The 25,852-nt window shown below is 40.9% G+C and overlaps 1 protein-coding gene across 2 annotated transcripts; it reads right to left on the reverse strand.

The window, feature by feature from the left end:
- On the reverse strand, positions 1–23,959 carry ZFX (zinc finger protein X-linked). Of its 2 annotated transcripts, none has more exons than XM_084201351.1 (8): positions 23,864–23,959; positions 18,058–18,146; positions 17,046–17,612; positions 7,991–8,140; positions 7,655–7,798; positions 7,424–7,558; positions 5,131–5,271; positions 1–3,803 (listed from the first exon to the last, which is right to left on the reverse strand). In XM_084201351.1, exons 2-8 carry the CDS (start codon positions 18,116–18,118, stop codon positions 2,617–2,619), a joined length of 2,385 nt encoding a protein of 794 aa, XP_084057477.1. In that variant the 5' UTR covers positions 18,119–18,146; positions 23,864–23,959; the 3' UTR covers positions 1–2,616. The 2 variants fall into 2 exon arrangements, with proteins under 2 accessions (XP_084057477.1, XP_084057478.1); XM_084201352.1 differs by lacking the exon at positions 23,864–23,959 and adding an exon at positions 23,655–23,761.
- Between the last annotated feature and the right edge of the window lie 1,893 nt (positions 23,960–25,852).

Raw genomic sequence — 25,852 nt, forward strand, 5'->3', positions numbered from 1 at the left:
TTATTATCAAGTACACAATTACAATAATGTCACACATCCCTATATGGTTCTATGTATTTTGTTTTTTTCTTTTGTCTTTTTTACAAAGTGTACAGAGGGAAGGACATATACAATATTTAACAGGGTATTTTCTACAGAACAATAATTTATATTATGTCCTTGTAAAAATCTGTACCTTTTTTAAACATTAAACTGAAACATCCATTTTATAGCATTTGCTAAGCAAATTATTTAAGAATTAAAACTAACCTGTAACTAATGTCAGTACATTAACAATAACTATAACTTCATTTTCTCTTTATACAGACAAATACATTTTACAAAATCCACTTGACCAAACCCTTAATTATTAAAAAAAAAAAAGTTTCAACATTGTGCTTTAAAAAAAAAAAAAAAAAGTGGGTATGATTCCAGGCTACGTAAGAGAAAGAAAATGCATAAAATTGTGTTCTTTGTCTTTCAGCTTATTTAAAAAAATAAAGTTCAAAATGGCTAAAATCCTCAGCACTACTATGGGATTTTTTGCAGATTTTGTACACCTCCAGGTTTCCAGTTAGAAAATGCTTGAACATAAGAGAGGAAAAAAAAGTAGTCACAGGCAAGTATTTTGCAAGAAGCAAATGGGAATCTCTGCTGGGTTTTACTGCATCTGGTTTGGCATCAGCAGGCAACGGACACTACGGCCATGGAGGAAATCCACTGGCTTCAGCGGGGATTTCAAGGAAGGCACAATGCAGCACAGCCAGGAATTACACGCTAAAGAGTCATGGAGTAGCAATATTACACAAGAGCACCCAGCAAGTCTGAGGGCACTGCAAGCAGGCAAAGAAAGAAAAAAACATCCTACAACACAGGCAGTGACATGGCATTAGACTCTCCTGAACTGCACACTACGGACAAGAATTTCAGCTCACAGTGAGACAGGAGGGATGAGCAGTAGGGGCAGGGCTTGGTAATAAGACAAATTACAAAAGGCCTAGAAGATGCACATCCAGAAAGGAAACCTTTGTCCCTCTAACACCCCAGACTTGAAACTGTCACTAAAATTCCTGTTTTTGAGTTCAATTGGAAGTTCACCTGCCTAGAAACAGGAATTAACACTGGCCCAGCCTCTGAAGCCTTTCCATTAGGGAATTGTTGGTTACAAATCTAACAGGCAGCTGGGACTGAATTCTGCAATCTATCATCAGTGGCTGGGATGAGAATTTGAGCAAGAGGACCAGGGCCATGTCCTAAAATCTGGCCTGTAATTAAAATGGTTTGGGTTTTTTTGCTCCAAGGTTATTGTTAAAGCACATGACTTTGTGCTTGGTACATTTACACTGCAATTAGCAAATTATATGGAGCTACTTTATAATAGTCTTCAGGTGGCAAAATTGCATCTAATAATTGTAATATTCTCCCAGCTGTTTATAAACAGATTGAAAGAACTGAGTTAATTCTGGATACAGTACTAATTATTAAACAGCCACTGAACACAGCAACTAATGGCTCAGGAAAAACATTTAATTTAGCAACAGAACTGCATCTATCATAAGTTACTTTTCTTATTAAGGATATCTACGTAACAATGTCTCTACTCCGTATGAACTCATCTGCTCCACTCCATTCCCTTCTTAAGCTCTCACTGTAAATATCTGGTTTCCAAAATCGAGGCACCTCTTGGTCTTAAATTCTATTCTAAAACAACTAACAATAAAAATGTGACTTGAACCACAAACTGCTCTTTCAAAGAAATACCAACATACATAAAAGCATAAAGTTTGAGGTACGTTTACCAGCACAAACAGACAGTTGTGATCTATTGTTAACTCTGCAAATGGAACAAGAGTATTTTACGTTTCCAACATTTAAGACAGGAATAAAGTGGAAAAAACCCAACTCTTGTAACACACAAAATCTTTCAAAGACAAAGAAGCACAGAACAATAAATGTAATATTTGCGCATATTTTGAATTTGCCCTGGAAAGATAAAAACCGCCCCAACCATTTTTTAAAGTATTTTTTTCTCTGAAACCAGAATGAAAACACAAAGTGAGACTTGTAACTCCTCAACCGGAAAATAGTTAACCTGCCACGAAGTCTGTATAGTTAAAACAGGACAATCAGGTGGGCCCTAGTGACTTTACTGTCAAAACGACAATTCCCCATTTCATACACACCTCTGACAATTTTATCAAGAGAAATTTTGTATTTTTAAAATTCACGACAAAACTGCATTAACATGGACACTGTGAGTATCAACGAGATCAGTAAGATAAATATACTTAAATAAACTATTACGGTTGAAAAATTCAGTAAGAGACAGGGTTTACTTTATTAAATGCAACTTTATTGTTGCCATCTTTTCTTCATTTATTAAACAAACTGAATAGAATTCAGAACACGCTATTGAACAAAAGGTATAAAAGTCAACTACAAGCAATAATCCTATTTTTATACAGCAACAAATCAAATGCACAGTATTTTTTTTGTTTTTGTTTTTGTTTTTTTTTTTTTTTGTTGGTTTTTTTTTTGTATGTGTGTGTGATCGCAGGTGATTGGCTTTAAAATAAGCTAACTGCCTGAAAGGCAAATTTCCTTTATAATTCCAGCCATAAGTCTGTGAAAGAGACTTTAAGGCAGCCCAACATCTTTATGATGTCGCATAATGTGCTGGTTCTTCTCTGAAGGCCTTCGGAAACCTTTCTTGCAATACTCACACCGGTGAGGGTAGTCTTTTGTGTGAATGGAAATCACGTGCCGCTTGAAGCCTGAGGCGTCTGTAGTGCTATACTCACAGTACTCACACTGATAAACTTTCCTGCCACTGTGTGTTTTCATGTGTTTTTTCAGCTCATTTTGTTGCCTAAAGCCCTTTCTACATCTCTTGCACCTGAATGGAAGATCCTTTGTGTGAACTGAGAGTATGTGGCGACTCAAAATGAACGGATCTGCAATTTTAAAGTCACAATGTCTGCATTGGTGCAATTTTTTACCTTTGTGAGCCGCCACGTGTTTTTTCAGTTCCGAAGGCCTGTGAAAGCCTTTATCACACATATCACACTTATGAGGATAGTCTTTTGTGTGGACTGAAATAATGTGTCGTTTCAGATCACTCGAGTTTGAGCTCTTATGGTCACAATGCAAACACTGATGTGTTTTACTTTCTTGATGCATAAGCGTATGCTGCTGTAGCTCTTTGGTATCTGAAAAAGTCTGGAAACAAATATCGCACTTGAGCGGCGTTTCCTTACTGTGTTTAGTCTTTACGTGGGTTTTCAAGTTGGAAGAGTCGGCAGATCGGTATTCACAATATTGGCACTGGTAGGGCTTCTCGCCAGTGTGGATCCGCATGTGCTTCTTCAGCTCCGACGGGTGGCGAAACCCTTTGCCACACTCCACGCAAATGTGAGGAAAGTTCTTGCTGTGGACAGCCAAAAGGTGGTGACTCAGTAACCCTTGTTCTGCTGTCTCATAATCGCAGAATTTGCACTTGTGCATTTTATTAACTCCTTTGTCCCTGTGCACCATCTTGTGAGTGAACAAAGTTCCTGCGTGAGAGAAGGTTTTCCCACACTCATCGCATTCAATAAGCTTTTCTGTTTTGTTGGTCAGCTTATGACTCTCCAAGTGGTTATGTAAACTTATTTTTTTATTCGTAGTGTAATCACAGTCTGTGCATCTGTATTTCTTCTTGGTAAGAAGGTGCTCCGGGTGATTTTTCATGTGCCTTTTCAAGAAACCTCTGGATTTAAATTTCTTTCCACAAATCATGCAGGGATAGACTGTCAACGGATGACCATCGGGGCCAATGATTATTGCTGAAAAACAACAAAAAACCCCTTTATCAATATTACACAATAATACTACACTTCAGTAAATGTCAGATGTCAACAATAAGATGAATTGCGGAGAAAGATGGGATACGTATGTTTTACTACACAGATTTCTTCACCTCAAATAATTCTATTTTGAAGAATTCTGAATGAGTTCACACATTAAATACATGCACAAACCAATGGCTGGTGCAAAGAACAGTAGCCAACTTGTTAAATTGAGTATCATCTAGTAAGCAAAGTAAACAATCTTCTCTTGACTCTCCACAAATTGGTAGAAAAAGTTTAATCTTGCAGTTTAATCACCTACCACTGACTACAATTCAGATGCCCTGAAACTAACACCTCCTTCTTATGCCATCTGCCACAGCTATAATCTGAAGAGGTACCAAGCAAGAATCAATAAGAACATGTTTCACATAGAGAAACCTCAAAGCTTTGGAAATTATTTGCACTCATCTATTACCCTGATTTGTTTACCCTGAATTTGCCTATGCAAGTTAAAAAAGCTGTCTTGTCCAAAAATGTTTTATAAAGAGAACTGACTAGCTGGAAAGGCTAGAAACAGAAAAGGCCAACTTTAATTTGCACAGTTTACTAACTCAAGCTAAACAAAACAGAACTCCTACAGTTAAGTCACAATTTGGAAAGAAACTTTTAGTATTATTTAAGGCAAGGCTACTGAAAAAAACGTTGTGTTTTTTCAATTTTATCAAACCAAATAAATATTCTGACCGTAACACAATAACAGCAGAAAACAAATTATGCCATAAAACACTTCTGTTCTCACAGATGAAAGGAAAAAGATAGGCACAAACGTCAAGGCAATTTTATTTCACCATTAAAACAGGAAAGAGTATAGAAGTTACACTACTGAAAATTAATATACGATGTTCAGACTTTCCAGTAACCTACTGAGCTGATGTAATGAAATGCATTGTTCTACATATTTTTAACAAAGACAAAAAAAAGGGGGGTTTTAAAAGGCATGATTACAGAATACCATTTATCTAACATCACCTTTTAAAGTTATATTAAACATTAAAATGGGTGTGGCAAGTTAAGCATACAGCTTTTTAACCTTTTGCTATAATAATTTTCCTATGTCAGAGATGGCTTCCTTTAAAAGACCTGCCACAATCCAAATCACCCATGTATTTAAAATTTGTAAACTAAAATATGCACTCATTTATAAAGCAGAAGTGTTGTCAACCAAGTAATTCCCCAAATTCCTCTTTTCACAAGACACTCCACATGCATCTGTTTATGGGCAAGTGCCGGGATGAACGAGAGCCAGGCACCACATACTCACCTGTCTGATACTGCCTGGACTCTGGTCTCCTCTTCTTCTTTGGTTTTTGCTTGGCCAGCCTCCCAAGTCCAGATGACTCATCTATGTGCAAAAGAGCACTTGCAGTGCCATTCCGACTTTCAATGCCATCGTTATTATTACCTACCAAGGTAAGTTAAAAAGTTACCTTCCAACACTGCAGGTGATTCAAGCACAAATTTTACAATGGTAGTAACGGAAATGATAAACTACTATCTAGACATTTAATCAAACTGTAATAATGTACAGCAGAAGCTGCAAAATGTCTCACCATGTAACTTGGGAATTATGTTTGGTATCATGTGCACTAACTTTGTTAACCTAATTTTACAGGAGTACATAATGTACAGGAATTAATGGCTTTTTATTACACAGAGAATTCTCCTTCAAATGCAGCATTTTTTGAATCTCTTTGGTTGCTAATTATGCCCAAAATGTTTAACATTAGTAAATAATAGCATGTCATAGTATCCACTGTGCCAAATTTTCTTCTCAGTCCTGAAATATATTTGTGTATGAACTCTCATTCACTTCTGTCTGAATTCACCTGACTGAAGTTTGTCACAGACCAAGTTTCTGAAAAGGAGCTGTGATCAAAGAATCTTTCTCAACAGCCCATGAAGTGGCAAACAAAGTACACTACTTACTATTTATACACCTGATGCTTTAGCACTCACAAATTCTTTCTACTGGGAACAAAGAGCATGCTCAGTATTGTGTAACAAAGAAGTAAAGAGTCTCTGCCTCACAGAGCTTTGTGTTTAATACACAAATGGTATCACTGTATGTAAAACAAACATGAAAATTACAAATACATTCAAGAAGGTATTTATTGGCAATCAGTTTGACATAGGTGATTTAAGAGCATATGTGAACTTTCAATAATAAATATTGTGGTCAAGTATGTACTTGAATCAATAAAAGCCAACATTTCCTAGTGAAAGCAAAGAACACAAGTAAGACAGGAAGATTCAAGAAAGTGGAATATGCTCAATAGCTGTTCCTTTCATAGGGTGCTGAGCATTAATATTCATGATTAATATAAAGAGACTCAGAGCCAGACATGTGCAGAGCCTGAAGATTCTGACCTATATGCTAGCTCCAGTGTTCCTCTGCCATTTTCAGGCCTTTGTGCTTCATTTCTCCCAGTCCCCACCATCTCTCACCCTGTATGCTAGGCTGCTTACTGCTGACAACGCAACCACTCCACTGTTTCCCACGTTCTTAAATTCTCCTTTCAATTCCATCTCACTGTTTTTGACATATTCTGCTCAATTTTCTCCCCCTCCTCCAAAACCACTGAATGTTTAGTATCCAACTTGTTCCAAGTTCACTCAATTTCATTTTTAATGCCCACTTAGAGTGGCTTATGTCATCTCCTTCTCACTCAAACTGGGCTCACCAGTATATGGCATAAGATAAGGCTTTGGGTGCACTACCATCCATCCCCTAAGTAACTTTTAAACACACATTGCCCCTGAAATCTTGCCCTTCCTGACTTATGTCCAAAATTCCAGCCCCTTCTGTATTCCCAGCACAATTCTCTGCTGGCACCATCACCACAATCCACATCATGCAGACTCCACTATTTCTTCTGTTTTGTTTAGAAGGAGAAAGGGGCAACACAGAAACATGTTTTCAGATGAAATTCTGGTCTTAAGCTTATAAAAGTTTGGGAAACCAGTCTGTGCACCAGTTGATGTAAATGGTTCTGCATGCTGGAAATACTCTTAATGTTCAGCTACAATTTTAATATTTCCCTTCAATTTCTTTTTATTAATCAATTAATTATAGCCATTAGTAAAAGCATGTGTTTATATGATCCTTCTAGAAAGCACTTACATCAAGCTAGACCTCAGTGTTGCCTTTCACTGCTACACTGAATCTTACATATTACTATTTGTTTTCTTTTTTTTTGCACCACCCCCACCAAAAGAATTCAATTCTAGTCCCAAGCCAGCTCTCACTGTGTCTCAAAATTCTGAGGAACAGAGGTACTTGAGATTCAATTTTTTAGCTGGAAGCTCATGTATTTCCCCTTTCACATCATGAAAATATCAAGGAAAATGCCTGTTAAATAGAAGCAAGAAGAAACCTGCCTTACAACTTCCCTCTTCCTTTCTTTTTAAGGCTCATTATGCTAAGAAACCATTCTTAAACTAAAACTCTAGAAACAAACACAAAAGCACAAATACTCCAGACTACCCTCCAAAAACCAATCCCTGGTACTTTGCTGCAGTGTCACTCAAGGATAATTCTTTAAAGTATTACTTACCATAAGCTGCTGCCCAAGCTATGGGCATGAAAGTTTTAATTTCGGAGTCATCGATTTGCTGTTCATGGGCGGCTGCAGCATCCTCCTCTCCTACAATCACCTCCATATAAACCTCATCAGCTATTTCTGCAACATCTAAGATAAAAAGAAGTTAAAAAAAAAAAAAAAAAGAGGAATGCTGTACTGCTGAAAGTGAAAATCCCTGCTCCCAAAGGAAAGCCACCTACTTACTTAAGTCTTCGTCTTCGTGCTGAGAATCATTTACAGTCATGTAAACCATTTTCTCCCTTGGAATACGAATACTGCTATTCTGATCGAGCAATCCAACTGCGTGGTCATTCTCTGGCTCACTCTCCACAATGTCTACTGTGCCCCCTAATTAGGAAGACCAGAGCAAAATATTTTAAATACACTTCACCAAAATCTATGCTAAACCACAAAATATTCAAAAGTTTGTCAACTCTTTAGTATCACTCACAGGTTTTTACATACCACTTGAGAGAAACCACAGTCTCATGCAAAATTTCAAGTGTCAGGTTGGAGTATTCTCAAATATGTGTATTTTACCTAAATCGTCTTCTCCAGGATCTGCTTTGAATATATAGACCTTGATGACTTCTGGACAAATGCCATCCACTTTACAAGAGCCACTTTCTGACTCTGCTTCCATGGTAATTTCAGCAGAACCTTCGTGTTCTATCTTACCAGCATCATCCACTACAAAAACAAGTTATTACAATTACCCAGTCATATGCAGACAGACATATATTAAAGACATATTTATTAATTTATGACTCAAATTTGGAAGCAGTTTAAAATTTAAAAGTTGTGATAAAGAACCTACCCATTAATTTTTTTTTTCATATCCTTGAAAATAGTGACTATAAACACAAAAATAAATTCAAGCTGTTATCTTGTAGTTAAGGTGGAAGTGCAAGAATGCTGCAATGACAGAACTAGAGGCACAAACACCGCACCAGCAATGCTAATAAGGAAACTGTGACCTGCATCAAGATGATGGGTAGGAAGAAAGTATACATAAATACTTCACTCTGTGGCATAATTTCACTTATTCAGTTTTAATTGCTTTCTCCTTCAAACTAATAAGCTATTAATCATTCTTTTCAAAAGCATTATCTGTTGCTCAACCCTGTCTCTGATGCAAGTGGTACTACTGCTGGCTGTCAGACGTGGTTCCCTGCAAAGCACTGGTACTGATGCTTTCCCAGCTGCCAGGAGAGGAAACCTGAACGGCAACTCCAGGAAGAAACTCTTCCCCTTTCCTCATGCCCTCCACAGCTGGGGAAGGAGCACAGCCGAGGGCTACCCTCCCACTGCAGGACTCCTTCCTGCAAGACCCTGCCCTACATTCCCATTCCTGCTGCAGCGCTGTGCACTGGTGTCCTTCCTGCAGGACTCTGCCCTGCATTCCTGCTGCAGCCCTGTGCACTCCCAAACTTGGCTCTCCTGCCTCCAGAAGGGCACCCACACCACGCTCCAGCCTGAGCTGCTGAAACTTGCCCAGAATCCCACTTATCCATGGCTGACAGCCAGCTTTACAAGGAACATGCTTGGATTTTTGAGGTATACTGTACACAGGCACCTCCCCCCATCTTACTTTACCAAGAACAGGTTTTCAAGAAAAAAATAGTAAGCATGCATTCACAAAAATCAAATCCAGCTCTCAAGATCTTTTAAGAATCTTCCAATTTTCAAAAGCCCCAGATGTTTCTTCAGTACTGAAATTATTTAGGAATTCTTAATGTAACAAATTACTTTTGTAATTTGTGACTTTACTGTCACTCCCTCAGAGTCATGCATGACTTCAGTTCACGACAGAAAGACATGGAATTTATTCTAATAGAAGTCTATTAGAACTGTCCTATAAATGGTGACTAATTTTTAACTACCATGCCTAGGACATACCAAATACTTCACAAAATATGCTTACTTTACTAGCACTCATTGAACTACCCTCATAAATAAATCATAGCTTTACTACTCAGTAACTGCATTCTTAAATTTATTATAATATGTACTTTAAAAAAAAGCTCAAAATGTTATTACTCTTATTTTCCTGCCGTGAAGCCAATAAATTAGCCTTTGAATTAGATAAACTATCACATGTTCTGTCTCACGTATCAAAAATAACTGTATTTAAGTACAATTTCTCAATCAGGCATCATTACTCACAAAAAAATATGATTAACATTAAATTATAAAGCACTAACATAAATTAGTCTGTCTCTCTTCTTACCAAGAGAACAGCAAAAAAACCTAAATACTCAAATGCCAGGATCATGATCAGTGGCCATGGTACAAGACGGTTTCAAGCAGTCGAATGTTTAAAAAATTACTTTGTGTCACAGGACAACATAACATCTTGTAGCTGAACCCTAAAGCATTTAGAAGTAAAACCCTTAAGATGTTCTTTTGAATCACATTAACAATGTAGCTCCACAGTGTGTATATTCAGTTACTAACAGACTTCCACGACTTCTCTGTCACATCCATGATATATCAAATGTCATTGGAACTCTGACAAAAAAGAGAACTTGCTTTTGTTCCTACACTACATTTATGTAGCTGTTCTCCCTTTACTTGGCTATTTCCAGTGTCAGGCAGATTTACTTGGAAGGCTTTCAAATCAATGTAGACTGACTTTACACCTCTGAAGCCAAAAGGGAAGTCTGCCACCAAGATCAACTGATGCTGGAACATACCCACGAGGAAGGAAAACCATGGCTGAGTCAATCAGAGAGAAAACAAACCTATGTGCATGATGCGAAACAGGCCCATTTCTTTTAACCAAACCAGAGTTTTTACTTCCATTTATACATGGAAGTATCCATTAATAACTTTCATACAACAGAAGAATTCTAGATCTTAAAAACATCCTCTATTCACATTTTGAAATAAGTTCTCCAAGATTTTAAGTATATCAGAATATAGTATATTTTAAGTATATTACTATTATCCAACATAATGAAAAAAATTGTTATACAATTTAGAGTTTGTTTATCCCTGAATTCTCTTCACATTCAGCACTGTTTTAAAACTATAACAACTGGTTTAAATATTTTTTAACAGAACCATTAAACTGTAAGGCAATTGATGGATAGGAGGTATGAGGCCAACTTTTCAAAAGAAAAAATTTCACTCTTGACAGGTGGTAATACTTTAAAAACTGAAGTCCCTGATGGGCTTGAAAAGCCGTAATATTTGCAGCATAGTAACAGGTAACAGGATGAAAAGTAGGGTGGAAAGAAAATTATAGGAAAAAGATAAAAATCAAAGGAAGAGACAAACAAGGTGAAAGAGAATGGGTATTATTCAGAAAATACCATTTCCAAGGTATTTTATCCTATGGCTACAAAAGCATTTATTTCTCCTGATTCACTGGCAGTGTTTTATGAAATTTGCTTTCTATTTAACATTTGTCCAAAGCTTCTGCATTCTCCGTGTATCTCAGTCTCACAATCTGAGAAAATTCTATTAAGAAATACTTGACTGATCAATGTTTCAAGTTGGAACTCTGATGATATTAATTTTTCATTTGAATTCATATCCCGTCAAGGGGTCCCACAAATTACCATCCATGGTTAATCTTTCATACTGCTCTTCTTGGACATTAACCAAAAAAACCAAAAACAAACAAACAAAAAACCCTGCAAAAACCCAACAACAACAACAAGGCTCCCCAAAAACCCCAACCAAACAAAAGTACTTAAAATAGTTAGTTAAACTTCTAAGAGACCACTTCCTTTTAAGCAGAGCCACTGAGCATTACTAAACTAATCACAAGTCACATGCTAGAAAAAAGTTCAGGCTAGCATTACTCCAGTGCTATCATACCTTCTGCCTCCATTTTATCAGATATGAACTGGACACTAAAAACTTTAAATGTCTGATTTTTTCCCCCCCTATACTAGCTGGTAGCTTTCATTCCATAAACAAGTGGATACAGACTAAATCTCAAGAGTTAAAAAAAACCAAACAAAAACAAAACCCAGAAAAATTACCAGACACAGTATGAATCTACATGAATTGCAAGAATGCAGTTTATGGTTAGCTTGCCAAAATTCTTCACAGACTTCACTGATTAGAGCAGCCTGCTCTTTGCATACTATGAGCTGCAAGAAACAATTAAGTATGTGCTTCTCCAAAGCTGCCATAATTGCTTCCATATAAAGATAATGCTAGAATTGTGATTAAAAGCACAAACAGATGAGAAGGGCGTCACACAACAGCAAAGCCACAGCATATTTAAAACCTGTCTAGTTAGCACTTATAAGGAAATCAACAATAAGAGACCAACAGGTAAAAAAAGGAGTAAGGAATAAAGAATAAAGTGAAGAAATAAAAGATCCAGGCAATGGCAACAACAGCAGACTCTATGTGATCTCTCACAATGACAGCACTGGTTTCCTAGAAAGTACTAGATTTAATTTTAAAAATCATACAGTAAACTAGTAAGAGCCAAAGAACAATTATCTCCAGTATCTCTACCCCTCTATTAAAACATGTTCAATAGCATTTTTGGGAACAAAACAAGCTCCTCTGCATTGATAATAAACTTCATACTTAAAGCCCTGTTGAGGCCAGTTTCCTCACACAGAAGCATAAATGTCAGGCCATGATCCTAATTTGCTTCAATAGAACACCTTTTGTTTAACCATGATACATACACTTTCCCCAAGATGTTGCTTTTAGTTTTTTATATCAGATATTTGAAGGATAGGCAGATAAAGACTACGAAGTCTTACTCTCGGAAATAAACCACCCTTACTGTGGTTTATGTCCAATTAAGAAATGCAAATATAACTGCATTTATTTTTAATAGATTCCATAACTTTCTAAACTTTTTCTTTCCTACCATTTCTCCACTATGTGGGATTAACAAGGAAAATAAAAAGATTGTAAAAAATAAAATTCACTTAAGCACAGACACCTTCCAACTTTTTCAAGTATCCACTGTTTATTGCTAAAAAACACACCAAAACAAACAACCTAAGGAAAAGTCTATCTTCACCAGTTAAACAGATCTTAAAAATGTGTCAATGGAGGAATTAAACAAAAATAATCTATTTTGTCAGCCTTTATGTTCCCAAATGGTTCTCTAAGCTGCTAAAAAAATGTGTATCATGGGACACTTGTCTGCTTATAAAATAAACAACCCTATTTAAGCATTCTTAATGAAAAAAGCCATTTTTATTTTCTCTAAAACAGATTTAAAGCATTGTTTCCCCTAACTTTGTTCAGTTATTTTTGACAGCAACATCTACTTCACTCAACAGCAGACAATTCCTAGTCCACTGAAGAAGCTATTTTTACCACACACTTATTTCTTGAATGGCAAAGCAGGTTTCCTAACCTTTGAGAAAAGAGAAATCTGCTCTATTTTCATTTTAATTCATTGCTTTTACATGTGAGTACATCCTATGCATCTCAAGGTCCCTTCAGGGTAGTAATCTAGTAGAGGTGTAATTCCTGAGCTCCCAGCTGGGATCTAACCCTTGTCCTTCTTGTGCTCTGCCTCTAGCAAACAAACCAGACTAAGCTCTAAGACATCACTCAGCCCAAGGTAACCCTTATTTCCATCACCTCTCAGGGCAACCTCCTGAGCAGCTGGTGATGCCACTCCAGTGGTCAGACAGAGACATGGCAAGTTCTATCTCTGAGAAAAAAATGCGATTTTCTGCATCTTTAGCAACCTCCAGGGGAAAAGAGGGAGATATTTACGCTATAAAAGCAATTTAAAGCATTTTGCTTTCTTGACTTGAAGTCTGCTGGATGTCCCTAAGGAAAAGCATGAACCCTATTGGCTTGGTACATCAGATCCATTGCTTTCAACCTAAACAACCAACAAGGATGAAAAAAGATTGATTTTCAGAAGCCTAGGTGAAACCTTTCTCTCTCAGTGGGTTACCCTGGGTTTAGACTCCTGTAATAAAAAGTGTTAATTCAGACAAAACAAACAAGAGACTTGTCTAAGTCAGAGAAAAGCAAGGGGATGGATGGATGGATGGATGGATGGATGGATGGATGGATGGATGGATGGATGGATGGATGGATGGATGGATGGATGGATGGATGGATGGATGGATGGATATAACACACCTCCCATTTTTGCAAATATTTAAATTCTTAAGATTGCAGTTTAAGCCTTGTGAGGCTGTTCTTCACGCTTTCCAGACTCCTCTTGTCAAACTTTTGTCCCTCACTATTTTTACTGCAGTAAGAGTCTATCAGGATACAATTTTTCATCTTACAGAATCAGTTAATGCCAGAGGATGTGTCTACTATTGCCAAACAGAATGAACTCAGACAAAAAAAAAATTCCATTTCCATCTTATTGCCAGGAGAAGGGCACTGCTTTCCTGGGTTAGTAAATGTGGGATATTTGTTCTGTTTTGACAAACACCAGTTAATCTCACCACTACTGTTTCACTTAGGGAGAAATTGTTTTCCAGGCTAACAAATAATTCGTACCAGTGTGAGTCACAGCACAATTTATACTTTCCTGACCCAACTCATGAACTGGCTTGTTATGGAACATGTAAAAGAAAAAAAAAATTATCAAACCTCCTTTCACCTTTTTCAAGCTACTAACTGGTAGGTTTGCATTCTTAGTTGAATGAATATCTGATTCTGTTCTGCTGTAAGTGCCCCAAATCTACCATGGAATAAAAATGAATCTCGGGCAAAGACAAAGTATCCAAGAAAAAAAATAAGTACATTAAAAAGTAACTGGTGATAAAAAGCTGTGCCACGAAGCATTGCCTTGAAAATGAAGATAGCAAAGGCATATTAATGCCAAAGCTAAATTAAATCTAACTGGGAAAAGAAGTATTAAAATACTGAGCTCACTGAAGCAAAGTCAGAGAACGAAAGCCACAGGACTGTACTCTTTGAAAAGACAAACCAGTCTGAAACCAACAAAGAAGGTAGAAACACATTAAAAAAATGTACACACGGATTAGTCATTCCAAATCACATATATTCAGGATAAAGCTAAGAAAATGACCTTAAGAAAATATACGTATACTCAGCTCATTAGGAACAAAAATGGAAATGCTTATAGAGAGCCACAAGACAGGAAAAAGCTAGAAGATTTTGCCAATAGCTTCCACTGAAGAAAACAGATGGAGAAACCTACAACAGGAAGAACATGAAGTGTCATCCCCTGCTTTTCAAAGCGCCTATCTAAAAGAAGACAGGCAAAGGCATTCTGAAGCACAGTCTAGCTCACAGATCTGGGAAGCAGAAACATTTGACTACTGTAATGGCAGACAAGATTACATTCCAACATCTGTCCCTGCAGTTCAGGGAGTTTTGCCAGAATCAAACACAAATTTACAAGTTAGGATGAAAAACCCAAAATTGGATTGGCTGATGTTACTACCATTTGAAAACTAAGTTTAACTGAAGAACTGAGACAGGCAACAGATCAATGAACACATACACTGCTGATGTGAAGAAAAAATAAAAAAAAATTAATTCAAATCATATTTTCCTACAACAAAGAGACTTTGGCAAGACAGCCTTTACTTGATGAAAAAGCACTAGACTCTGCCTTCACAACCAGAAGAACTTGTTAAGCAGGCTTTAAACACAGTAGGTGGTAGTAGGGACTTCCCTTCAAAATGAACTGTAGAACATTAAACACAAGTAGAATGCATATTTTGTACTGTAGTGATTATTTTAAATGCTGGCTTATTTAAGGTTCTGAATCTAAACAAAGCACATTGCAAGAGGCATTTAATAATAAATAAAGTATGAAACTGCAGAAATATGTGACTGAAGATGGAAAATACCCCAGCACGAGTGAACAACTGAATTTCTGTGCTTCCTGCCAGTCACCACCTGTTGACAACTGGTACATCTAAGAAGCCTTCCCAGCTAGGCAGGGATCGTCCAAAGTGGCATCTACCAAGACGTTCTGTCCTTGTTCAGCCACTGTCAGCGATGAACAGGATACACATCCACCCACCCCTCTCTGTGCATTTACACAGGCATGGTTTGCAAAGTGTTCCATGGCAGCAGCCCCAGAGGCCCTGCTCTGCTGCAGGAGGAAAACCTGCACAGGAGGGGTGAGCAGAGACAGGGGCAACAGTGCCTTGAAGAGCTACAGCCAAGGATATGGAAGAGGGAAGGATCACCACCAGAGTCAGGTCTCAATTATCCATAGGCAGATTATCCAGTCTGTTGTCTAACTATGCAGCAGGTTCAGAAGCATTTGAGAGGCTTTCATCAGACTTAACTTAGATCCAGAATCAAAAAGTTTTATCTGTACCACACCAGACAAGAGTGCATTTATCAGTCTGGATCAATACAATTTCAGAACAGATCCCCTGACCTATTTCACCTCAGTACAATCCGGTAGTTTAATTTACAATATTTTGTGTGATCCATATTTTGCATTATCCCATTTCATTGTTTTCCCAGATAATAGAGAATTAACTGTACCTCATATAAACTCAAAACATGGCTGCAACAAGGTTACTCAAGGAACTCAAGAGATGATAAATTAAGAAATGCAGTGATCCTAGGTAAGGAGAAGCAACATTAAAATTTGTAAGTACAGAATATAAAATTAAAACAAGTTATTATACATTTCAAAAATATGTCCAAAAGTAAAGAAGGGGAAAAAAGGGAAAAAAAAAAAAGAAAAAAGGTAACTGAAGCAAAGCACGAAGTACACCTCATAAACGAAATCATTTAACACCACACAAAACTGAAGTGCCTGAAATGGCAATTAAACAAACCAACCTAACAAGGCTTTTCTATTTCTGCAATAAATAAATGTTCAGCATGACACTGTCATGTTCCCAGGTGCTAAGTAATCACTATAATAAGTAACATACTTAGAGTAAACTCTAGTTCACACAAATGGATATCCTCAGTAGAAAAAGGATTGATGATATGCTCTATTTTTTCCACCCTCTTTAAACCTTTTGAAATACAATTCAAAGGGATTGTGCCACTGCTCCTAAGAGATTAAGATATTCACTTCCCAGCTATGACCAGCAATAGCTACTCTTTTTGTTAGCTGCATACCTCTGTCCTTTGCTTAATCAAGAAATCACATCCTAACAGCAAAAAAAAGAAAAAACATATTGCTGTCTGTATCCACAATAAATGGAGTGCAAGAGGTGAGGGCTTAGCAAAAAAACAAGACATGGATAGGATTTTTAGAAACCACGCTTTTTTACTCTTTCTTTTCCATGAAATATTTTTGTTTCCTTAATGTCTTGATAGTCATCATAGAAACCTGCACAAATAAGCACTTTTAAACATTGTCACATTAATTTTCTTTCAGTTCTTATTAAGTATATGGCATTTAGTTTACTGCAATTCTTACTCTTTTGTTCATTTGCTATAAATTGCTACAGAAATAACTTATAATCAGACATGCATTTGCCAGTATTTCTCTCCATTAGCTTCACCAGAACTTTTGGCCGGTACACGCTCCTAAAAACCCCTCCCTGTGAGTACACTTGTGAGATCTACATTTCAATAAAAAATACTGAAACTCTGCTTTGGGTATTGTCTTAAGCCCTCCCTCAGATATTTCAAGCCCATATCATAAGATGTTTGATGGCTTTACCCAAACACTTACAGGAAATCATAAGGTAATCATCACAGTTGCCCTTCTCATCTTGATGTTCCACAGGGATTCCATTGGCATCAATCACTGCCTCTGATGCACAGTCTGCCACCAAGACTTCCTCAGAAACAACATCTGTTCCCAGAGTATCAGTGACAATATCTGCTTCTTCAACGTTATCGTGAACTACATGTTCTACGTGTCCAACTTCAGGTACATGCATTGACTCAGTTGTCAGTACATGCTCTGGTATAGACATTGTCTCTGCTGTTATGTCAGAAGCTAAAACATCATCCGGGACAGTGCAGTGAGCCAAAGAAACCTCTTCAGCTACGTCTGTGTCCAGCACCTGCTCAGGAATAATGACTGTTTCAGACACATCTGGCTCGTCCATGATATCTGGGCACTGAACATCCTCGATAACAACATCCTCAATGACATCCTGGATTACTACAGAGTCTGGATCATCGGGAACAAAATTATGCACAGTTATATCTGAGTCGACCACATCTGAAACAAATACTGTTTCCTGTACTTCCACAACAATCTGATCTCCATCCATATGTGCTGCATCAGCTCCTGAAAAACACAATTAAAATAGCACTTAAATAGTAAAACTGTCTCGTATGAGGTGCTTAATGATTGAAATTATTTCTGTTTCACTATAACTTTCACACTATGCTGCACTTTAGTAAACAGCATAACAGCATATGAACTATTAAGATAGATAGATAAAGCAAGTCCTCAGTAGATGCTAACATAATTGAGATGAACACGATTTTCTCTCCCGAAAAAGATTTGCAATTTTTAGACTCTCCCCCAACACCCAAACAACTATTACTTGACTGAAAGAACAGTAGCTCATTCATATTGCTGTGAGTAATAAAAACAACCCAAACTCAAAAGCCGGTACACTATACAAAAGCATTGATGCAGCACAGCACTTCTAAGCAAAGGCAGGATAAACATAAGTCAATTGCATCGAATTTGAACACTCTTATCTATGTATTATCTCCTTACAGACCTGTTGGATCAAAAAATGCATTTGGCTCATGTGGCTGCAATTCAAGCCCATCTTCATCCATGGCCTTTAACTCTCATCAGTCACAGTGTCTGTAGAAGATAAAGAAGAAAGGTTATTTCACTTACATTAGGTGAAGAAGGTTGCCTTTGTCTGTGCACCAAAAAGTTGACATTTTGGGTACATGGAAGTTAACACACAGCACCTCATGACTTTAAGATGAATTGGATTTTACTCAGGGTCCCACAGTCTGGGATTCTAGCAACAATACTCTGGATGACCAAACACCCACTGTTTGAACTAGAGTGTGAGGTCCAACACTTTGTGTCCATTTTTCTCAAAACCCTATGGCTTCACAATAAGGAATGTGAAAATATGATTTTCTCATCATCTTAAAAAAAAAATTAGACAAAGCCTAGAGATATTCCTGTGAGAACCTTAATCCAACATATTCCTACTCATGGAACTCAAGTCCCTATTGGATGGGGAGGAATATAGAACTGTAAATCATTAAGACTCAGTATGATAAGTTAAACACAGAGAGCTCATTATCTGAAATGCACACCAGTTCTGATGCCCTCATGTTCATTCTTGGACAGTCAGGAAGAGTTCACTCTTATGTCACTTTAGGAACTGAAATCATCAATGTAAACTGCTTCCAGAGCATAACATCAAAAAGCTTTAAAACCTAGATCTGCAAATAAGTATTTTCAAAACTCCTGCCCGAAGACAAAGTACCATAAGTATCACAAGTTAGTTCTCAAAAATTACCAAATGTCATGTTCTACCAAAACTTTTGAACAGCATGTCAACATTTCAATGCATATTGACTGAGGATTTCAGTCTCCTTAATAAAAGAAGGAAACAAGACCACAAAGTTAAAATACTTGCAAAAATGTAAAACTGCAATCTAAACTCTGCTGCTTAGATATGTGCATTAGAGCTAGGATCAGGCAAACCTAGTTAGGCAAAATGCAGTCTAACATAAACTTGTACTACTCCCTCGCACTGAAGTCCAACTACTTTCCTACATGCAGAACAATCAAGAGGCAACAGAATGTTGCTTCATGTTTCTGCTTGTATTTCTGTGGAAGTGGAAGATGATGTTTTTCTTCCTCCAAACATTTCTCACGGTGACAGGCATTTCTGTAATACTTTCACAAAAGACAGACAAAACATCAAGGTTCTACACAAGGTTTCCATAAGAATCATAATCTTTCCAAATTACATCAACTAACATTAACATTCATAAAGGCTTTATCAGGGAAACTGCTATACAAAAGAAAAAATTAACTAGTCCAAAACACAAATCTAAATGCATAATCTAGAACAAGTATTTTCTAAACTTGCTCCACTTTTTAGCTCAAATTTTCTCAACTCTTCATCTCTGGAACTCTCTTTTGGGGTATTGTCCAGCCTTCAGTGCCGTCACTTGGGTCTTCCCTTTTACAGCTGAGGGAGAAATATAGCCAGACATTGAACTGGAAGAAAAATAGTGTAACGCTAATAATTTTCCAAGGTGTTCTGTATTTGTGTGATGCTCAGCTGGATGGTCTCTGTATTTAAAAGACAGCTGTGCTAACAAGTTATTGTGGTATCCAACTGGACATAAATTGCCTCCCAATTATTCTGTCAAGCACTTCCACCTGGAGTGCCCACTATGAAGAGGAACAGCTCTTCACCCAAAGCTTTTTTTCAGAACGAAGAGCAGAAGGAGTGTTTCTCAGCCCCAGATGCAAGAAATAGCTTGACTGACGGCAATCAACCACAGAAACAAGAAGAGTAACAAAATTCCATACAGTAAATCCGGCAAGCATTATTCATACCCAAATTGCTTTCCTCCCATCTATTTGGTATACACCCATCCAGTCTATTACCAATGTCTTTCCTATTCATCTTGTCATATTTTCTGTGTTGCTTTCACTGTTTAGCTTCTTCTCTTCTGTTGCTTCTTTTCCAACTTTTGGTATGCCTGCACCAATATCATGTTCATTCCATCACCAGCTCATTTCATCCCTCCAGCTTCTAACTACAGCACCCTCCCATCATTCACACAAACCTCTGCTACTCATCAATTTGTAGCAAAGATTGTATCAGCAATTAGGAAGGGTTTTTTTTTGTAGGAGGCAAAGGCGTTGTAAGGGCTGGCAGAAATAAAACTGCCTCTGTCCTCAGACTACACACACATAGGAAGATGGAGCTCTCTGTCCTGATCTCTGGGAAAAGTTCAGATGCCCTTTGTGCCTGTGCTTTTGAGGGCTGTATTATCATGCACATCAGCCTGCCATCTGCTTCGACCTGACCAGCCTGAAGTGTCAGTTCACCACCTGAAGAACTGGCATTCATTTCCTCTGCTTCCTGCTTTCACCACCTACCTGACCACTCCACCACAAATTCCTACTCCTTATGATTCATGTCTGTACTTTCTCTATCCTATCCACTCCCTGAATTCCTTACTTCACTAAGTGAAGCACTCTTTCACTGTCCTGTCTATCCTCTTCACCCCTGAGATGCAGAGGTCTCCATCACTACTTTCCATCTTCCTGTAAGTGCCCGCTGACACCATCTCTTCCCTGTTCTTGTTTTCTGGATTCCAGGCAAGAGATTCTAAACCCAAAATATCCCTGTGGTGTTCAGGAGCTGCAGTTTCACAGCAGTGACAGCCCAGCAGACTGCATAATTCTGGTCTCTTCTTCACTGGTCAGCTCTTCTTACCTACACTGGCAAAATGTGCTCATAACAAAAACTCAGGCTCCAACAAACCAAAGACACTTCCTGGCACATGGCTTTCAAGTCTCAGTCTTAAAAAGGAAACCAACACTTGTGTTGGTGCTTGTTCCAGAGGAGAAAAAAAAAGAAAGCATTGAAATTTCTTTCTTTTTTTTTTTCCTCTTACTAAATGTTTCTCAAAATGCACTTTAGCGTACAGACCCAGCCAACTCTTACCCCTGCGCAGGACCATAAAGAGTTTGGAAGCACTCCACAAAGGCACAGGCCCCACATCCACAGAAATCTGCTGCAAGAAGATGACCAAATAGGATGCAGGCACTTAAAACAGGAATTAACTGAACTATCTGAAATAATAAAAGTGTCCAAATCAGAATCCGCAATCCAAAAAAGGCATAAAGTAACTTGTCTATGACTGAGACAAAAAAAATAAAAAAAGATTCCTGAAAACACTTCAAGGTTTGAGCATTCTAACCAGGAGATGAGAAAACACTGTTTCTTCCGGCTTGCTCTTCTGAGCAGAGGGTGAGCACAAGATGCAGCCACACAAAGGAAGGAACACCACAGGGCTCTGTATCTCTAACAGCAGCTCCGTGACACGTGAAATACCAGAGCTGCTTCTTGCAAGCACCACAGAGAACACCTTCAATTCCTGGGCAAGCACCCCAAACTCTGTGGTACCATAAAGGCTAGGAAGCAATTCCAGCTGTTCACTGCTTTGCAAGATTTCAACGACAGAAACTCCTCTCAGTCCTTCCAAAACACTCTAACCTCAGGAACCAGTTCTGGCATCAAAGCTAACAGAATCAGTTTTTCAGTTCCATCCTGGGAACCCAAATTCTCAAAGAAAAGCTGGTGCCCAGCCACATCCCTACACTTGGTCTTTCTCAATTGTGTCTCTTTGTTCAAATCTCAGGAATTCTGGTAACACTCTTCTTCTACCACTGGGACAAAAAAAATCAGAGGCATCCAAAATCAGGTTTTGTAACCTCTGAAAATAACTAAACATCTACAACTTTTTACTTGGCATGGGTCCATGACAGCTTCACGTGGATCAAGAACTAATACAACTCTGTAATACACTTAGTTCTGTCCATACAGTTAGTTTTTACAAACTGATTTTTACTATTTACTCAGAGACTTGGCTGGTTTTGGCTTTATGGAAGTCAAGGCAACATTTTCAAGTGGAAGGACAGATGGAAAATTACATATAAATGGAAGAAATGGTATTACTACATTAGCAATAATCTTCCAAAATAAAAATGATCATGAGAACAATCAGTCAAGAAAAGCAATGCAGGCAGTGCACTGCCACATTACAGATCCTTGACTCAATAGACCTACCAAGGTAATCAAAATAAATAAAATGAAATAGACAAGCTGTCATACGTTAAAGAAGGAGCAACTTTAAAAATAGAGCTCCTTAAATGAGGTTTAAATATTCTGCAGAAACTGTTTCTCTGCTCTCACCAAAAAAAAAAAAAAAGAAAAAAGAAAAAAAGGAAAAAAAGAAATATAGGGAAAAAGGAAAAGCAGAAAAAAGGGGAAACTTCAGAAAAGCCATCCTTGTGAAAAAGAAATACATAGCATAGTTATTTGCCTACTCCCAATTTTCAGTAAGGCCATACACCAAATATCCACGCGGCAAAACTCTTACAAATCAAGCCATAAAGCAGCAAAATTCCCCACGTGCAAGTGCCGGCCCCTACCCACGCTGGGATGACTTAGTGTACAGCCACAACCACGCTCCCGTCGTGCTTTGCTACATCCCATTAAAAATTGCGGCACGCCTGGCATGTCCCATTTGGGTCAGAGCCCCGAGCCAGCGAGGCTTCGCGGTGCTCCTGAGGCGGCTCCGGGCTCAGTCCACGCCGCTGCTGCAGTGTCACAACTCGCCTGACGTGACCCACTTGTGGGAAACGCAAGGCGCACACACACGCACGCTGCCCTCAGTCGAACACATAGCAAAGGCAAAAAAACCCCCCTACACTCCCTACAGGATTTAATTCCTGCCTTGAAAATAACCCCCGTTATCACTAGGTGGAGAAACAGAAAAACAAAAACGACGTGCAAAAACGACGTTGTAACAATGTGATCATTCAGCTGCTAATTTCTTGACGCATCTCCCTCAGTTTTGGCAGGGGAATCAGTGCTGCTGTGCTCATTGCGGTTCCGTAAAAAAAAAACCCCTCAAGTCATTCCCCTCTTTGTTGTAGTTCAGTGGTGGGGTATTTGCAGAAAACGGTTAAAGAAAAGGGTTTTCTCCAGATTTCACTGGAATGTTGTGCGCCAGACGACAGTAATTCCAAAGGAAATAAGCTAATTCTTAACGAAACCTAAATTAGGGAAATGACCGATCCCAGGCGCACCTTTGAACCAGCACCAAGGGGGGCCCAAGGGATTAGGGGGCTGCTTACAGGGCGAGTGGGCGAAGGCGGCTGCGGGAGAGCTCCCGGCGCTGCCGAGCCCGCGCCGCCCGAATCCCCGGCAGGAGAAGAGGAAGGAGATGGCGGGGCAGGAGAGGACCCGGCCGGCAGCCCCGGCGCGGCCGCGCAGGGAGCCGCGGCGAGCCAGAACGCGCCTCGCTCCGCTGCGCCTCTCAGAGTGGCAGCGGGAGGCGGGGAGGGTGTGGAGGCTGCGGGCGGTCCCTGCCGGAGCCCCGAGGCTCCCCCGCCCCGCCCGGCCCAGCCCGGCCCGGCCCGCGCGGGGCCCCGGCTGTGCAAGCGATTAATTCAAGATGGCGCCGGCGCCCTCCGCCCCCCCCGCGCGCCGCCATTTTGTCTCCTCCTCCAGACACCTCCGAGCCCCCCCCGGCCGGGCCCGCGGCCCCTCACCGGCCCCACTCGCCTCCCCCCGGGCCCGAAGCCACCCACCTCCACTCCGCGTTCCTCACGCCACCTCCCCCGCCGCCCGGGGCCGTGGCGGGCGCGCGGGACCCGCCGGCGTAGAGCCCGCGGCCCGCTCCTGTGGCGGAGCCCTGGCGCGGCCTAGCTGCGGCCTCCTCGCGGCCTGCGCCGCGGCCTGTGCGGGCAGGGGGAGGCCCGGGCCGGGCGGGCGGCAGGGCCCGGCCCGCGGCTCTTACCGTGCGGGTGGCGGGCGGCGGCGCTCGCTCGGCGCGGCCTCTCTCAGCGCGACTGGGCCGAGCGCGGCGGCGGCGGCGGCGGCTGCGGCGGGGCGGGCGGGCGGGCGGGAGGGGAGGGAGGGGCCGAGCTCGGAGCTGAGTGGAAGCGGCCAAGCTCCCCGGGCCGGGCCCGCCGTCAGCACGTCACGTCACTGCCCGAGAGAGCCCAGGAGCAGGCGGAAGGGAGCGCGCCGCCACCGCCGCCTCGGGCCGCCCGCCCGCCCGCCCGCGGGGGCCGGTGCGGCCGAGCGGGCCGGGGGCCTGTACGGGGCGGGCGAGGCGGCGGTCGGGGCGGCGGGGCGGGGGCGGCGCGGCGGCGCTCGGTCCCGCGGCTCCTCCTGCCGCCGCCTCCGCCGCGGCTCGGCCGCGCTGCGCCGCCCGGGGCTCGGCATGCGCCCGCGGAGCGCAGCGGTGTCCCGGGACCCCCTCCCCGCCCGACCCCTCCATACCGGGCGAGGCCCCCCCCACCCCGCGCCCTGCCAGGCCCGCGGCCCGGCCCGGCCCCGGAGTGCGGGCCGGAGGCTCCGCGCCCCTGCCGCGGGCTTGAACTCGGGTCTGCGCGGCCGGGAGCGCTTTTTAGGGTGCGGGGACTCCGCTCCGGGGTGGACGCGGGCCGAGGGCCGCGGGTGGAGTGGCCTCGGGTCACCCCGGCGCGGGGCGCGGCTGCCGGCGGGAATTGCCGAGAACAAGGACAACGGAAAGCAGCGGGGTGCGGTGCCGGATCCCCGGTCCCCACGGAGAACACGGACGGCGCTCCGAGGGGGCCACTGGCACTCACGTAACAGCAGAACCGGGGCGGTGGGAGGTGATAGTTCGCATTTTGGGGATTATGGAAAATTGGAAGTAATTTGGCGTTGAAACCTAAGGCCTGTCTAGAGCTGTTTTCTCATCCTTGTCATAAAAGTTAATAAGAATTTTCTTTTTTTTTAAGGAAAGCGTTGCTGTTGATCCATGAAAAATGCACCCTAGAGTTTTCAAGGCATTAGAAATTAGGTGGGTAACCCCATGGATATGAGGAGGTACCTTCAAATTAGTTGCATAATTGTGGGGCCAGGCCTCGAGGAGGTTTCTTCAAGAGGCGTTTTTAACGTTTAAGGAAACTGGAAGGAAATTGGCTGTTGCACTTATCAAATGATGCAAATGTGACTTATCTGGCTGAGAACAGTGAATGTGTCGTGTTTATTTTGCCAATTAGCCTCTGGTTCAGCTTTGACTCCACTTTAATTTTATGTACTAGTCTTTTCTATCTTAACACACAGGCATAAAATATAAATTGGGCAGTGCTTGGAGTCTATTTCAGTACAGCATTTGATAAACATGCATCCTGCAAACTTTAAGGGTGTGTTGTGGGTTTACCCTGGCTGGATGCCAGGCACCCACCAAAGCCGATCTGTTATTCGCCTTCTCAGCTGGACAGGGAAGAGAAAATGTAACAAAGTTAATGAGTTGAGATAAGGACCAGGGGAGGTCACTCAAGAAATACCTAAGGGCAAACAGACTCAAATTGGGGATATTAATTTATTACCAACAAAATCAGAGCCAGGATAATGAGAAGTAAAATAAATCTTAAAACCCACATTCCCCCCACCTCTTTCTTCTTCCCAGGCTCTACCTCCTTTTCCCCCAGCAGGGAAGAGAGATGGGAATGGGGGTTATGATCAATTCATCACAGATTTTTCCTCCCAGTGCTCAGGATGAGTCCTTCCCCTTCTCCAGCGTGGGGTCCTTCTCACAGGAGACAGTTCTCAATTAACATCTCCTGCATGAGTTCATCCCACAGGCAACAGTTCTGCACAAAATGCTGCAAGGTGGGTTACACTGCAAATGGGGTGCAGTCCTTTAGGCACAGCCTGCTTCAGTGTGGGTCCCCCAGAGGGTCACAAGTCCTACCAGGAAGCCTGTTTCAGCATGGGCTCCTCAGGCCATGGGCCTGCAGGTCCCTGCCAGGAG

This window comes from Fringilla coelebs, assembly GCF_963513975.1.
Source record: "Fringilla coelebs genome assembly, chromosome: 2".
NCBI classification, from domain to species: Eukaryota; Metazoa; Chordata; class Aves; order Passeriformes; family Fringillidae; genus Fringilla; species Fringilla coelebs.